This window comes from Serinus canaria, chromosome 21 (genome assembly GCF_022539315.1).
Source record: "Serinus canaria isolate serCan28SL12 chromosome 21, serCan2020, whole genome shotgun sequence".
NCBI lineage: Eukaryota > Metazoa > Chordata > Aves > Passeriformes > Fringillidae > Serinus > Serinus canaria.
Window position 1 is genome coordinate 4739143 of NC_066334.1, and position 15366 is coordinate 4754508.

The 15366-nt window shown below is 58.0% G+C and overlaps 2 protein-coding genes across 7 annotated transcripts in view; one reads left to right on the top strand and one right to left on the bottom strand.

Moving 5' to 3' along the window:
• Positions 1–2309, top strand: part of MEGF6 (multiple EGF like domains 6) — a 96023-nt gene extending 93714 nt beyond the window's left edge. For all 5 annotated transcript variants that reach the window (XM_050982314.1, XM_050982315.1, XM_030231176.2 and 2 more), the window contains one exon: positions 348–2309. In XM_050982314.1, the coding sequence (XP_050838271.1) occupies positions 348–415 (68 nt within the window). In that variant the 3' untranslated portion in view covers positions 416–2309. The remainder of the gene's footprint in view (positions 1–347) is intronic.
• Positions 2310–2522: 213 nt separating this feature from the next.
• Positions 2523–15366, bottom strand: ARHGEF16 (Rho guanine nucleotide exchange factor 16). Of its 2 annotated transcripts, XM_050982318.1 has the most exons (16): positions 15307–15366; positions 12483–13052; positions 11837–11888; positions 11254–11423; positions 10374–10430; positions 9777–9937; positions 9177–9329; positions 8682–8811; positions 7891–7965; positions 6941–7033; positions 6128–6282; positions 5019–5198; positions 4586–4659; positions 4105–4206; positions 3621–3673; positions 2523–3531 (listed from the first exon to the last, which is right to left on the bottom strand). In XM_050982318.1, the coding sequence occupies exons 2-16, from the start codon at positions 13026–13028 to the stop codon at positions 3346–3348; spliced, it is 2187 nt and encodes a 728-aa protein (XP_050838275.1). In that variant the 5' UTR covers positions 13029–13052; positions 15307–15366; the 3' UTR covers positions 2523–3345. The 2 variants fall into 2 exon arrangements, with proteins under 2 accessions (XP_050838275.1, XP_018775947.3); XM_018920402.3 differs by lacking the exon at positions 3621–3673 and having other exon boundaries at positions 2523–3485.

Sequence of the window (15366 nt, forward strand, 5' to 3'; positions counted from 1 at the left end):
ATTGAAGGTGTTTAACAGCCTGGCCATAAATGTGCCCTGGGACAGCCAGGGCACAAATCCCACTCTGAGCGTGAGCTGGGATGTTGATCCCATGCACCAACCACAGTGAAACCCACCCACTCCTCATCTCTGCCCAAACCTGTGGGCTCAGAGTGACCCCCGTGGGGGGCAGGAGGGTCTGACCCAAACCCACAGGCTGGGACCAGTGCTCCCAGCACCCAGAGGGGAGGGGAATGGGGAGGGAATGTGTCCCCAGGCAGGGCAGCATTGTGGAGGGTCAGCCCCACAGCAGGGCTGCCCACAGCAAGGACTGACCTGTCCTGGATCTGTCCTGTCCTCTTTTCCAGCCACGCAGTCCCTGCCACCCACCAGGCCACCACCAGCCCCGGAGGGGCTCCGGCCAGCAGAGAAGTAGGTCCTGCTCTGGTTCCACCAAGCAGCCACCTGAAGAAGCCAATGACTTGTAATGAACTCATTTTTGAGCCACATGAGCAGCTCTCGCCTCCTGACAGCCCCAGCTGCTGCTTTTGGGGTGTCTGAGTGAGGCTGAAGCACCCAGTATAACCAGTTCACTGTGCCAGCGCGGGCTGGCCCTGAGGACTCGTGTGCCCTGCCCACACCAGGGTGTGCCCTTGGCCAGAGACCAGGTGACCACTCCAGGAGGGATCAGTTCTGCTCAGGGGACAGTGGACTTGGACAGCTTGTGACACATTGCTGGCCTTCAACTTTTGGGTGCTGGGCTTGGGGAGGGGGCTGAAATCGTGGTCCAAATCAGGTATTTATGCATCAATATTTATGGGAAGCTGCACCACAGTGCTGTCAGGACTGATGGCTGACAGTGCCCAGCTCTCCTGAGACTGGGCCTCCTGTGGATGCACCACCTCACTTGAATTATTTTTTTTTAATTTGAATTTTCCATGTTGTTTTACTGTAAGTGACAATTTGCCAGAGGAAAACACACAGGGCTCCAGCACTCACCTGCAGAGTTGGTGCCTCCTGACAGAACAGGCGGTGCTGGACAAGCTTCTCAGGGGCTTGGAGCCTGTTCTTCATGCCAGGAGTTTGCCAGCCCATGGTGCTGCCCATGTCACTTACTCCAAGAAGAAGGAAACCTAAATCGAGTGTGGAAGTCAGAGATTCTGCATGGATGGAGACAAAGAGCTGGCTCATCTGGTCAAGGCAAATCCCAGTTGGAATGGCCTCTCCCAGCCCTGAATCCTGAGTTATTTTGCCATGCCAGTCGTAGTCAGGAGCTGGCCACCTGAAGCAGTGGGGAATGTCACCACTCCATTGTCACCACATCGCCCTGGTCAGAGCCCAGGGCCCCCTTTGTCTGTTTGCACAAAGCTCCTGAAGCCACTGCCAGAGGAAATACAGCTCTGCAGAGAAGAGGGACAGCCCTGTCCCGTCCTGTCCCGTCCCATCCCATCCCATCCCATCCCATCCCATCCCATCCCATCCCATCCCATCCCATCCCATCCCATCCCATCCCGTCCCGTCCCATCCCATCCCATCCCATCCCATCCCATCCCATCCCATCCCATCCCATCCCATCCCCACAGGCTGCAGCACAGCCCTGCCCAGGCACTTGGCCTTTAAATTATTCCCACAGGGGCCAACTGAAAATAATAAAAGAATTGTTTCTTTTCCTGATGGAATTTATTTTAATCTGTACAGAACTTGTCATTTTGGGCTAATTCCTTTCTTATTTTATTTCTTCCTTAACAGTATTGTTTTTACATTAGCTATCATTCTTGTGCAGAAATGCTGTTAATATGAGTGTGTAGTGAAGGACCAAAATGGTGCTGCTGAGGTTGGATGTTGGATGAGCAGGGAGCAGGAAGATTTTGTCCATGTGCCAAATGAGCCCAGTCAGTGCTGCCAGTGGTGCTGCTCCTCTCCAGACAATCAGCCCTCAGCTCCCCTTTGCCTTGCCAGGCTCCCTCCTGGGCCATTAGAGGAAGGTTCCAGTGACTGGGAGCAGCACAGGAGGAGGAGGAGGCCAGTGGAGATGCTCTGCCTCGATGGCCTTGCTCCAGGAGAACGTGGGAACAACCTTAAACTTGGGGATGGATCCATCCTGTCCCATTCCAGCTGCAGCTCCTGGACTCCTGGCAGCTGCTCAGAGCAAGCCCTGTACCTGTATTTTTATATAATGTTCTTTTCCTGTTCGTACTTCTTAATCCAGTTTGTTTGCTTCCTCTTTTCTTGTACTGTCCCCCTTTTTGGATCTTTAATTTAGCACTGATGTAAAATGTTACTTTCTCCACAGTTAAAAGAAATAAACGGAAAGCCTGGCTGAATTTCTACTTATCTTGTCTGTCTCAGTCAAATGCACCTGACAGCTGCTCCAGGTGACAGCAGGCTGGCAGGGGCCCTGGAAGGTGTTTTATGAGGTGTACATATTGTGTCGGAACATGCAATGCCACCAGCAGAATGAAGCTTCATTTTAGGGCTCATGGTTGGGACAACCTTGGAGTTCTCATGCCCAGGGACACTCAGCACTAACAGAGCACACACGGTTCATTGGTACCTAAGAATTTATTGTTACCATAATTTACAGTTGAACAGTTTGATCAGAACAGTGAATGTGAAGTTTGGCACCCCAAAATTGTAGCTGCCATGTGCCCTGCACGGGCTGTGAGGGGCTGAGCCCAGGGCAGAGCCCCCTCCCCAGCTGGGAGGAGGGAAAGGCAGGTGGGAGCTGCAGCGCTGCTCCTCATCCTGCCCCTGCTTCACCCCCTGCCTGGAGCATATCCCAGTCCTGGCCCCAGAGCTGACTCCATGGGAACAACTCTGGCATCAACTATTTTATCGAGTGACCAAAAGGTGTCTGGCATCACCTCACCTGTGCAGGGCATGGCTCTGCCCAAAGGGCCCAAGAATTACTGTGGGGGGGAGAGACAGAAAAAAGAGAAACAGGAGCAAAACTGGGTGGAGGAATAAGCCAAGCACTTGGATTTAGGCTCCAAACAAAGCCTGACTGGGGTGTGCTCTCCCCACACCAGGTGTGCAGCAGGCGCTGGCCCAGCTGCCAGCAGGGACGGAGACGGTGGCACAGACACTTCAGAGCCCAGAACAGCTCCAACTTTCCAATCTGAGCCAAGCCCTTGGCTGCTCCCAGAGCCAGTTCCGGGTCACCAGTGCCAGCCCTGCCAGGAGTGCCCGATGCCAGCTCTCACAGCTGTGTCACTGCTGTGTCACAAACCCATCCTGGCTGATGAGATCTGCCGCCTGGCACAAGCACAGTTCAAGAAGAAAGGCTCTGCTGCTGCCTCCTCTCCGTGGGCTCAGTCTGCAGAGGTCTGGTGCTCCCTGAGGCAGAGGCTCCCCTCTGGGCTGTCCCTACACGTCGGTCTCGATGCGCAGCCGCTCCATGCGCCGCACGTTGCCCTCGGCGGCCACACGGCTGGTGATGGGCCTGGCACAGGCCTGGGGGAACCAGCCCCGCTCCCCATCCCGCAAACGCTCCCCCCAGCACCAGCCTAGGAGAGAACAGAGCTCTGACAGGGCCTGGAAGGGCCATGGAACCTTGGGAAACCAGCCCTGCTCTCCATCCCACAGCCACTCCCCCTTAGGAGAGAACAGAGCTCTGACAGGGCCTGGAAGGGCCATGGAACCTTGGGAAACCAGCCCTGCTCCCCATCCCGCAAATGCTCCCCCCAGCACCAGCCTAGGAGAGAACAGAGCTCTGACAGGGCCAGGATGGGCCATGGAACCTTGGAGAACCAGCCCCGCTCCCTGACCCAGAGCCACTCCCCCCAGCACCAGCCTAGGGAGAACAGAGCTGCTGACAGGGCCAGGAAGGTCTGTGCATCCTGGGGGAACCAGCCTTGCTCCCCATCCCACAGCTGATCCCCCCAGCACCAGCCTAGGGAGAACAGAGTGGGTGACAGAGCCAGGAAGGACCCTTGGCAGTGCCACCTCCCTCAGCCCCCCAGGAGCCCACTGTCACCTGCTGGGACACAGCACCAGCCAGTGCCACAGGTCTCACCAGCAGCCTGGGAGCTTCTGCAATTGCTAAAACCCAGTCCCCAGGATCACTGAAGGCTCCCTCTGCCCCAGCTCTGCCCCACACCCAGCCCCACGTTCCCTGGCACTCACCATCCTCTTCCCCCAGCACCAGGACAACATCTGCCTGCTGCAGGGACAGCTCATCCGCCTCCTTGGCCAGGTAGGCACGGGTGATCTCCACCTGGCTCAGATCTGCAGGACAGGGGACAGCAGGGACAGTGAGCAGGCACTGCCCCCTGCTCAGCCGTGACCCCCAGCTGCCCACCCAGTGCTCCACAGCACAGCACGCTCCATTCCCTCCTGTCCCTGCCCCTTATCCCTCCAAGCTTGTCAAACCTCCTCTAACAACAGCTGAAGGCATTCCTGGAATTCCACTGTGCCTCCCAGGAAATGTATTTAAGGTCAATTGTGACTGATAACTTGATGGGAGGCAACTCCCAGGGAGCAAGGTGTGGTGTTTTCCTCTCCATTGGCAGGAGTGGAGGAGAACCAGGCAGAAACCTGGGCCTGCAAATGCTCTGGTGTGACAGGGCATCCCAGCAGAGCCAGGCTGCCCTCTGGCACACGGTACCTCCTTTGGGAGTGGTGTCAGGCTTTTCCTTCTCCCTGTGCATCAGAGCTGCAATCCACCGAGCCCGGTCACTCCTGCCAGAGGGAAACACAAAGAGAGCCTTAGCACAGCACCCCTGTGGCCAGCAGCAACTGGGACATTCCCAGCAGGATGAATGCTTTCAGGGCAGTCAGATTGATCAGACTGTTGAGTGTAAGGACACTTCCCAGGTGGCACACATGGCCCAGCTGCTTTGCTTTGCTTGGACAGGGGAAGCTGATATGGGAATTACATGGGAGATACAAGAGAGAGGAAGGAACAGAGCCTGGGAGAAGGCTGTGCACATCCCCATTTCCAGAAGGAGGAGCGTGGGGGTAAAGGGAGATCTGCAGAAGCCTCAGAGGATTCCCAGCTCATACCACGGGGTGGAGCAAAATCCCAGCGTGGCACTCACAGCGTCTCTGCTGACAGCACCACCTCCTCCCGCCGGCCCTCGCTGTCCTTCTCCAGCACCACTCGCAGCAGGTGCCCCCCAGCCTTGCCAGGAGGAGGGGAGGGTGGGTCTGAGCTCTCCACCTTCTCCACGGTGACCTGGTCCAGCGTGGCGTAGTTCATGACTGTGTAGCTCTCCTCACTGTGGCACAGACAGGATCAGTGCCCAGCTGTGGGGTCTGGGCCACTTCCCAGCTCCCAGCCCGGCACAGGAGGCTCAGCAGGCATTGCCAGAGCAGCCTGGAGCTGATGCTCAGGGTGGGACATGGCTCTGGGGACTTGCTGGCCACCCACCCACCAAGGCAAAGCCACCAGTGGGACTCTTCTGGCTGACAAGGGACAGCTCACAAAGGTGGAAACAGGGAAATCTCACAGATTTCTCTGTTGTTGAGTTGCGATTTCACGGTTTACCTCAGAACCTTGGGTCCCTCCCCTGATAATTCCCTGCCAGGTATGTCAGTCACCTCTCCTTTCCCCTCCCTGACTCCTGCCAAATAGTGTCAGTCCTGGAATTCCAGAAGGGCAGATTCAAAAGATGCCCTCTACCCCTGGGGGGCATTGAGCCATCCAGGTGTCCTTTGTCCCTTGAGACCTCCCCTCCTGTACCTGGTTGGTGGCTCCCTCCCCCTCTCCCCAGAGTTAAAAAGAACAGCACCCACGCAGTCAGGGACTTCTGTTGGAGCTGTTGCTGGATTCAGGGGCCTGTGGGCCAGAACCCTCTGGATCCAAACCCTCCATCAGAACTGACTCCTTTCCTTCCCCATCACCTTAAAGCTTCTCCACCAGAGGTAACCCTGAGGAGCAGACCCTCCACGGGAGGAGGCTCCATCCCACCACCACCAGAGCTCCTGCATGCCTGGACTTGTCTCCAAGCACCCAGCTGCAGCACCCAGCCAGCCAAAAGTGTCTCTGGTGTGAAACACCACAGTGCTGCTGTTTGGTCCAGCACCAAGGGCCAGACAAGCTCAGGCACGTCCCATCTGGCTAGATTGGTAAATATTCCAATATTCTGCTGGGGAAATTGGAGTTTAATCCCCCTAGCTGCTCTTCAGGGAAAGGCAGGGCCCTCACCTCTTCTTCTTGGTGATGATCAGGACGTCGTTGAAGAGGAAGAGGTGGCAGAGGCGGCCGGCGCCGCGGCGGAATTTGCCGGCCTCCTCCGAGAGCAGCAGGTGCAGCTCCCCCCGCTTCAGCAGCCACCGGGACACCGAGATCAGCGGGAAAGGCTGGAACAGCACCAGAAAAGGCTCAGTCCCTGCCCTCCTCACCAGCAGCAGGCAAAATCAAGGCAGGAAGTGAACCTGCAGTGGCCCTGGGGTCAATTGGGATGGAAACACCAGATGTGTTTAAGGGTCTTTTAAAAAGGATTTTTCAGGGGGCAGTGAAAGGCAGAGCAGCTGTGCATCCCATCCCAGCACACCCAGAGAGGCAGGCCCTGGACCCCAGCAGTGGGTGACACTGTCATGGCTTTACTGCACTCTTTAGAAACTGCCTGCATCCATCAGTCACAGAACCACAGAATCACAGAATGATGAGGTTGGAGGAGACCTCTAAGATTGAGTCCAACCTGTGCCCTAATACCTCAACTAGACTGTAGCACCAAGGGCCATGTCCAGACTTTTTTTAAACACATCCAGAGATGGTGATTCTACCACCTCCCTGGGAAGAGCATTCCAGTACTTTATTATTCTTTTGGTGAAAAATTTATTCCTAATATCCAACCTATCCCTTCCCTGAGGTAGCTGGAGACTGTGTCCTCTGGTTCTGTAAGTTGCTGTCCGGTGGAAGACCACTCCAGGCTTCCCAGAAGGATTCCCAGCACGGGTCTGACCAGCCTAAACAAGCCCCAGAAGACTTCCCACCATCACTTCCACAAGACCTCACCTTCTTCTTCCCGAATTCCAGCTGTTTCTGCAAGGTGTACATCTGCTCTGTCCTCTCCATAGCCCGAGCTCCCTCATTGCAGCTCTTGACCAGCTGGAAAGAGAAAAACATCCCAAGGGAAATGCAGAAGAGTCCGACACTGAGCCCATCCATCTCCCATGCCACCCCCAGCATTAGGGACTGTCCTGCTGCCCTGAGCAGGAGAGACAGACAGACAATTCCTGGCACAGGCTTCATGCCAGGTTGGGAAAAGGGAGTGGGATGCTGGCCTGCAGAGAGAGATGCTCTCCTGCACATGGGCTCTGCCTGGAGAAGGACTCAAGTGAACCTGCACCAGAACTGAGGAGCAACAGGAGGAAGAATTAATCATCTGAGAAGAGCTCAAGGCAGGAGGATGGACAATCACAGAGAGGAGAAGACTCTGCTCAGATGTGAGAGCAGGACAGACTGGGAGCAGCAGGAATGTGCTACCAAGAGCTGCTCCTCAGGGGATGAAAGGAAGAGTCACCACTGGCACGGTGGTGGCTGCAGGCTCTGTGGCCCTTTGGCCTGTGTGACTGAGCAGTGGATGGGAAAACACAGGGAGATGAAATCCAGGAGCACACACAGGGCACAGCTCGTGACTACTGCACTCCACACTTCCCGCTCTGCTTCATTCACTGCCCTTTGCCCAAATCCCCAAAAACCGTGGTGAGAACTGCCTCAGGAAGGACAAAGATGGGCCAAAGAGGCAAGAAGAAAAGAGGACAAGAAAAAGGAACAAACCAAGATCAGGTGACAAAGTTGAGAAGGGAAAAGATGTGTTCATCCGGCAGCTGTTTGGAGCAGAGGAACCTCGAGTGAACTGATGCTGGGAGGGAAATGAGAGGCCAGAATGGCAGCATTGGATCAGTGCTCCAGAGGGCTGAGCTGGCAGGAGGAGAGGTGGAGGGCTGGCAGCTGGGCCTCACCTTGCTGATGGCCTTCACAGCGCGGGTGGCAGCTCCGTACGCTGCGGTGCGCGCGTTTGTTTTTTGCTGGACGGTCTGGAATTCCAAGATAAGAAGCTTTAGTGACATTGCACGCCAGAGAAGGGAGCATCAGCTGCTTCCCAGGGATTTCAGGATGCCACACGTTGATTGAGCTGTCCCCACTGGTCACAGGAAGGTCTAACAGTGCTGGGAGCTGTGAACCTGGGGCTTTCATGGCTGACACAGGCCTGGCCACCCCCTGGCCCTCAGCCCTGCAACCCCCCCAGACTGGGAGCAGTCACTGGAAATCCTACATCCAGCAGCTTGGCCATTCAGAGTAGAATTCCATGAAGAATGCAAGACCTGATTTCCACTCCTGGGCTGCCTGACCAGGACACTTGTGCCACCCGGCCTGGGACCCAGATATGGCACAGAAGAAGCTCAGGTTGCTCAGGTGGTTGGCACCAAGACATGAAGTGTTATTCACAGAGCTTAAAGCTGCACACCAGACACCCCCCAGAGAAGCAGATTGCTCTGGATATTAATCACAGAATATGCTGAGTTGGGAGGGACCCATTAAGATCAACTCCTGGCTCTGCACAGGACACCCCAAGAATCCCACCATGTGCCTGAGAGTTATCCAAAAGCTTCTCCTGAATACAGGATCACCCAGGGCCCAGCTCCAGAGCACTGGAAGTCCAAGCAGAGGCTGTTCCAGGCTCAGCAAACAAAGGGAATAGCAGAGCCACCTCTTCAGAGGTGCCAAGCAGTGCCACTGTGTGACTACTTACATCTAAGAGCAGAGGAAGTCGTGTTACCCTCTGCATGGGCAGAATGAGAAATGAGATCATTGGCAGGCCTCCACACTCTGGTTTCCTTTCAATTTGTTTCAAGGTTTCTTTAAATAAGGGGTTTGTGGTTCTGGAACAGGATAAGAAAGCTCCATTAACTCTGTTCTTCTGCTGTCAGGATTTTCCAGCAGCTCTGCACACACACTGGAAATACAGAGCAGTGATGGCACTGCCTGGGGTGCTCTGCTAGGCTTGGAGTGCCCACCTGGGCAGAAACAGGACTGCTCCCACAGCAGGTGGTGGAAAAGCACCCAGAGAGAGATGGTGAGCCCACCAAAAGGTGGGTAAAGCCACAGATGTACCAACAACAGACTCAGACCTGGCCTGGAGATGAACAAGGCCCATCCATGTCCCTACAGGCTATGGACCTCTGCAGTCCCTGGAGCCCAGACCCCTCAGAGGGAACTCCTTGGCCAGCCCAGGCCCTGTACTCACAGCAGCTTATCCAGTGTCCTCTGCTGATACACCTCATTGGAGCAGTAGCTGATGTAGGGGTTGAAGTGTTTCGAGGCGTGCTCCTCCACGATGTCACTGATGTCAGGGATCAGGAGGTGCTCCTGGTGTCGCTTCTCCAAGTCCTCAAAGAAGCTGAGGAGAGAATTTAAACAAGCTCACCACATGACTCACCAGGGCTGGACAAACTGAATGTTCCCAGTGCTGCTTTTCCCCAGTATTCCCAGAGGAGAAGGGGCCTGGATCCCTTCTGGCACGGCAGCTCCAGCAGTTGAGACACCCACGCCTTCCCCAGAGGCACACGCTTCCTCCATTCCTGCACGGGATCCCTCCTCCACCTCAACCCTCCAGGAGTTTACTTTCTACCCCATCAGGAAGCCCTCAACACCCCCACAGCCATTCCCAGGGCTGCTGCATCCTCCTCCTGCTGCCTTCCCACACAGACACAGCTCCCAAGGCATTTCCTCCCCACCTCCCAGTGAGTCCCTTCAACAATCCAAGGGATGGTTGGTTTAGCACTACAAATAAAAAGCTCAGGGTCCCCTCCCAGGCCTGCCTGGTCCCAGCCCAGGCCCCACTTGCCTCTTACTGACTGTCAGGATGTCCCCAATGTTGGAGAAGAGGTGGTGGTGCTCTGTCTGAGTCATGGTCTCCTTCAGCTCCTCTGACCTCATGAAGTGGCTCACCAGGATGTTCAGGCTGTGCATGTAGGAGTACTCAGAAGTGATGATCTCAAACATTGCCTGGAGAAAGCAGGGAAGATGCAACAGCATAAACTGACTGGACAAAGCTGGGAATTAATTGTTAAATCTTGTTTATACTCTTTGGCACAGAGCCACTGGAAATGACTTGGCTCCATGTTGGTTCTCTGTGTCACCTCATGCACGGCCTGGCCAATACCAATAACCTCAGTGTGTTTTAGGACACTCAGTCATTAAAAAGCCACAGCATGAAGATGTTTTCCCTTCCCATCAGCACCCAATGGAGCTGCCTGTTTCCCCACCAATTAGTGCAGCTGAGCCCTCCCAGCCCTGTCCAGTCCTGGAGCAGCTGGAAGCAGCAGCACCATGAGCTGAGCCCAGCCCAGCTCCACCTGGAGCTGACCCTGCAGAGCCATGTGTGTCCCACAGCCTCTGTGCCCTGCTGAGCTCCCGGGCACAGCCAGGGCTGCTCTCTCACCTCCTGCCGCTTGCGCTCCTCGGGGGAGATCCTCTGCAGGATGCCCGACTCCAGGACCTGGGGATGAGCAGGAACCACGGTCCTTGCACGCCCTCTAGTGCGGTCTGGGGCTGTGTCAGCCACCCCACGGCCCATCCCACCAGCACACGCCAAGGGAACCCATCACAAACCATCACACACTGGGACACACCAGCACACCCCATCAGAACCCATCAGAAACCATCACAAATCATTACACACTGTGACACGCCACCACAAACCATCACAAACTATTAGAAACCATTACACATTATCACACACCATCACAACCCATCAGAAACCACAACACACCAGCACACACCATCACAAACCATTACAAACTATCAGAATCCATCACAAACCATTACACACTGTAACACACCACCACAGACCATCACAACCCATCACAAACCCTCACACACTGTAGCACACCAGCACTCACCAAAGGAACCCATCACAAACCATCAGAAACCACCACAACCCATCAGAAACCATCACACACTGCAACACACCACCACACACCAAAGGAACACATTACAAACCTCAGACACCACCACTACTGTCCACCACCACTCACTCCTTCACCACCCCCTGCAGCATCACCCAGGCCCCCCAGCCCCCAGCAGCTGCTGCCACTCCCTGGATGAAGATTATTCTCCCCAAAGTCCACAGGGAAAGCCCAGCAAGGAGCACCTGCCTTCCCTCAGTGGTGGGTGAAGCCCAACCACAGCAGCACCACCTGCACCAACAGCTCTGGGCAGACCCTGTGTGTCCCAGCCAGCCCAGAACAGCCCAGTGCAAGCACTAATGATGTGGAATTATCCCCTCAGAGCTCTCAGACGCCCCAGGCTGCTGCCCCTACCTCTGGGAGCTGGCTCCAGGTCACCTGGGCCGGGCGGTAGCTCTGCACCACGATGGCAGCACCCAGAGGAGATGGCTCCTCTGGCAGGGCCTCCTCCAGCAAGTCCTCGTCTGACTCATGGCTGACAGAGTTCAGGCCTCTCTCACGGATCTCCTGATACAGCCGGGGCTCTGCAGAGGACAAGACACGAGGTCAGCACAGCACAGCAGCCTCTCCCAGCTCATGGCTTCCCTTCCCACCACGGCTGCCTTGCCCTGTTGGCCACGAGCCGCAAGTTCCGGGCCAAAAAACTCCCTGATGAGGTTGGACTTTGCACTGCACTGATTACCCAGCGGCTCCTGCTCCCAGCAGCCTCCCACAGCTCTCCCATTTTCCCTGGGAGCCATCCATCTGTGAGCAGGGCAGCAACCGGAGCGTTTTCAGCCCCGGGAGCAGGAAAGCAGGGCAGAAATGCTGCTGTTGCTTTGGGGAAGCAGAGACAAAAGCCATGGCCCCGGGCCATGGGCAGGGAGCAGCACAGTGGGGAAAGCCTGGCAGGGATTTGCTTGGCTGAGGCACAGGGGACAGGGACAGGAGCACTCACGGTCCTTGAATGAGCCACCACGCTTCTCCACCCGCTTCCGCCCGAGGGTTCTCTGCAAGGGCAAGAGGAGAGCCTGCTGTGGTTACCACACTTCTGAGGCCCTGGGAAAACTCCTTCGGGAGAAGGGGGAGTTACCTGTGCCAGTTGGCCCACACCACCCTGTTCCTTCAGCCAGCCTTTTGTGTGGGCTCTGTTTGCCTTACCCAGGTGACTCAGCTTTCACCTCCCATATAACCAGGGTCACGCTCAGAACCATTCTGTACTTGCACTGCCGCTGTCAAATCTCTCTCACACCTGGACTTTGCCTGCTCTGGAGTCTCCCTTTCCCTAGACGTGCTTCACCCATGTTTGTGTACGACTGGAGCCGCTCTCCCGGCCAGCCCCACCCTGCAAACATCCCGCAGCCGCCTGCCAAGAGTCCAGCTCCACTCCCCACGAAAACCATGTCAGCTATTCCCAGCCTCTCCAGGGAGCTGCAGCATCTGCTGGTGACACGGAGATTCCCAAGGCATCAGTCACCACACCAGGCTCAGCAAACCAGCTCCAGCACTGTCTGCAGCTGAGGGCGCCGCAGCTCCTCTGTCACCACCAGGAAAGCAGGACCCCATCCCTGCCTGACAGGGGTGACAGCGGGGGCTGAACCCACCTTGCTCCTGCCGGGGCTGCGGTCGGGCAGGGCGCTGCCATCCTCAGACACGGGTTTCAGTGAGGGAGAGGCCTTGGCTGGCTCCGTCTCAGCCCCCAGCCCCTTCATGGCCGCACGGTAGGACATGTTCCTCAGGTTGCGCTTGAGGGCCCCTCCGCCATCATCCTCATCCTCCCCTTCCAGGGCCAGGATGGGGACGGCCGCCCGCTTCGGGTCGGGGCTCAGGGGCTCCCGGCTTGCCCCAAAGCTCTGGGGCCGGGAGGGGCTGTTCTTGGGCTTGGAGGAGACGGCCAAGCTTTTGGGGATGAGCTGCTGCGTCCCCACCTTCAGCGCGGCGGGGCTGTGCGTGCTGAGGACGATGCGACGGGGCTCGGCCGAGGTGGGGGAGCCCAGGGGTGACAGCGGGGTGGCACTGGGAGCTGTGGTGGGGCTGCGCTTCCCAGGGACACACGTCGGGCTGGGCGGCTCTGGCCGCACTGGGTGGCATCGGTACTCCAGGAGTAAGGTCTTGTCATCCACAGAGGTAGCAGAGGAGCCCCGAGACATGGCGGTGGCCGGGAGAGTAGCAAGCTGAGGAGGACAGACAGGCAGACACACAGGTGGCTGAACACCTCCCAGTAAGGCTGCAGGAATTCACAGAGCCACGGGAACCTTGGGACAGCAGAGGACACGGCCTCCGCCTTCCCAGGGTGCTCCTCAGGCAGGGCCTGTATGGACACACTGGGGATGCTGTCACCACCCCACTCCTTCTGGGGCCACCCATGTGCCAGGGACGGGTTGGGGGCTCCAGGACATAGTCAGAAACCAGGAGCAGCCAGGCCCAGGAGCAGTCAGGCCCAGGAGCAGCCAGGCCATGGGAGCAGCCAGGCCATGGAGCAGCCAGGCCATGGAGCAGCCAGGCCATGGGAGCAGCCAGGCCATGGGAGCAGCCAGGCCATGAAACAGCCAGGACCAGGAGCAGCCAGGCCATGGAGCAGCCAGGCCACAGGAGCAGCCAGAACACAGAAGCAGCCAGGCCATGGAGCAGCCAGGCCATGGAGCAGCCAGACCATGGGAGCAGCCAGGCCATGGGAGCAGCCAGGCCATGGAGTAGCCAGGCCATGGGAGCAGCCAGGCCATGGGAGCAGCCAGGCCATGGGAGCAGCCAGGCCCAGGAGCAGCCAGGCCATAGGAGCAGCCAGGCCATAGAGTAGCCAGGCCATGAGAGCAGCCAGGCCATGAGAGCAGCCAGGCCATGGGAGCAGCCAGGCCATGGGAGCAGCCAGGCCATGGGAGCAGCCAGGCCATGGAGCAGTCAGGACCAGGAGCAGCCAGGACCAGGAGCAGCCAGGCCATGGGAGCAGCCAGGCCATGGGAGCAGCCAGGCCCAGGAGCAGCCAGGCCATGGAACAGCCAGGCCATGGAGCAGCCAGAACCAGAAGCAGCCAGGCCATGGAGCAGCCAGGCCATGGGAGCAGCCAGGCCCAGGAGCAGCCAGGCCCAGGAGCAGCCAGGCCATGGAGCAGCCAGAACCAGAAGCAGCCAGGCCATGGAGCAGCCAGGCCATGGAGCAGCCAGGCCCAGGAGCAGCCAGGCCATGGAGCAGCCAGGCCATGGAGCAGCCAGGCCATGGAACAGCCAGACCATGGAACAGCCAGACCCTGGAGCAGGCACAGGGCAGGCTCAGACCTGAGCCAGGCAGGCCTGGAGCCTCCCCAGCCCGGCTGCTGCCACACCTCTGTGTCCCCTCATTCCCCTTTGAGGTGCTGCCAGCCACCACAGCCAGTCTGCACCCTCCTGAACGCCACCTCCCTCAGGCTGTGGAATCTCTGTCTGTGAACCCTGTGCTTCTCCAAGCTTGTACCTGCCCCAAACCACTCTGCCCACAGAACACCTGCTCCACTCCCTGGGGCTTCCCAGGTGGGGTTAAGGTCACTCATCCCCTCCTGTGCCACACACAGAACCATGCACCTCCAGAACTCTGCCCCTACAGAACAGACAGAGCGTTTCATGCCCTCTGCCTATTACATAACTTCAGGAGAAATTATGGTTTAGCTGTCCTCAACTGAGATGCCATTGTGTGCCAGGGCCATCTCCAAGCTGTTCCCTTTCAAAGATCAGGAAACAAACCAAGGCTGGACCGTGCTTTTCCCAGCATGAATGACTGGCAGGAGGACAGCACAGACCCATCAACAACAGCTCGTTTGACAGAGATGCTGCTCATTCCACTGTCCTCGGAAGCGGGAAACATGCTCTGTGTCCAGAGGTCTGCCAAGTGTCCCTCGGACGAGCAAAGCGCCACATTCCGCTCTTAACCCCATCCTGCCTGAGGACGAAGCTTACCCTAAGCCCTGGTGGCAATAAACAAGCCTGAACCCAGAAGGTTTGGAGGCGGCAGAATGCACACCTCTCGGTGCTGGGAGGCTCGGTGGCCGCACAGGCCACCGACCACCGTGTCACTGCCCGCGGGGGCACACGGGCACGGGCACCGTAACTCGGTACCAGGGCTGCGGTGCAGGGGCAGGGCGGGATACAGCCCTGGGAAGCACTCAAACCCCTCTGCCGTGGACCCAACCACCCCTCGGCACCGCTGAGACCCTCGGGGACAGCGAGGACAGAGCCGCGGGAGGACGAGCCCGGCTGCGCCCCGGAGGGACGGCACAGCCGGTCCCCGCCGTCCCCTCCCCGGAAGGCGCTCGGTAGCCGCTCGCTCGGGGCCGCCGCCCGCACGGCTGCCCTGGAGCCCCAGGGCCGGTCCCGGTGGCGGTGGCGGTGCCGATCCCTCCCCGGGCTCCCCGGTCCCTCCGCGGCGCCCCCGCCCCGACCCCCCCGTGCCCGCACCTACCCGCGCCCCTCGGAGCCAGCGCGGCGTCGACGGCGGCGGGAGGGATGGGAGGGACCGGGA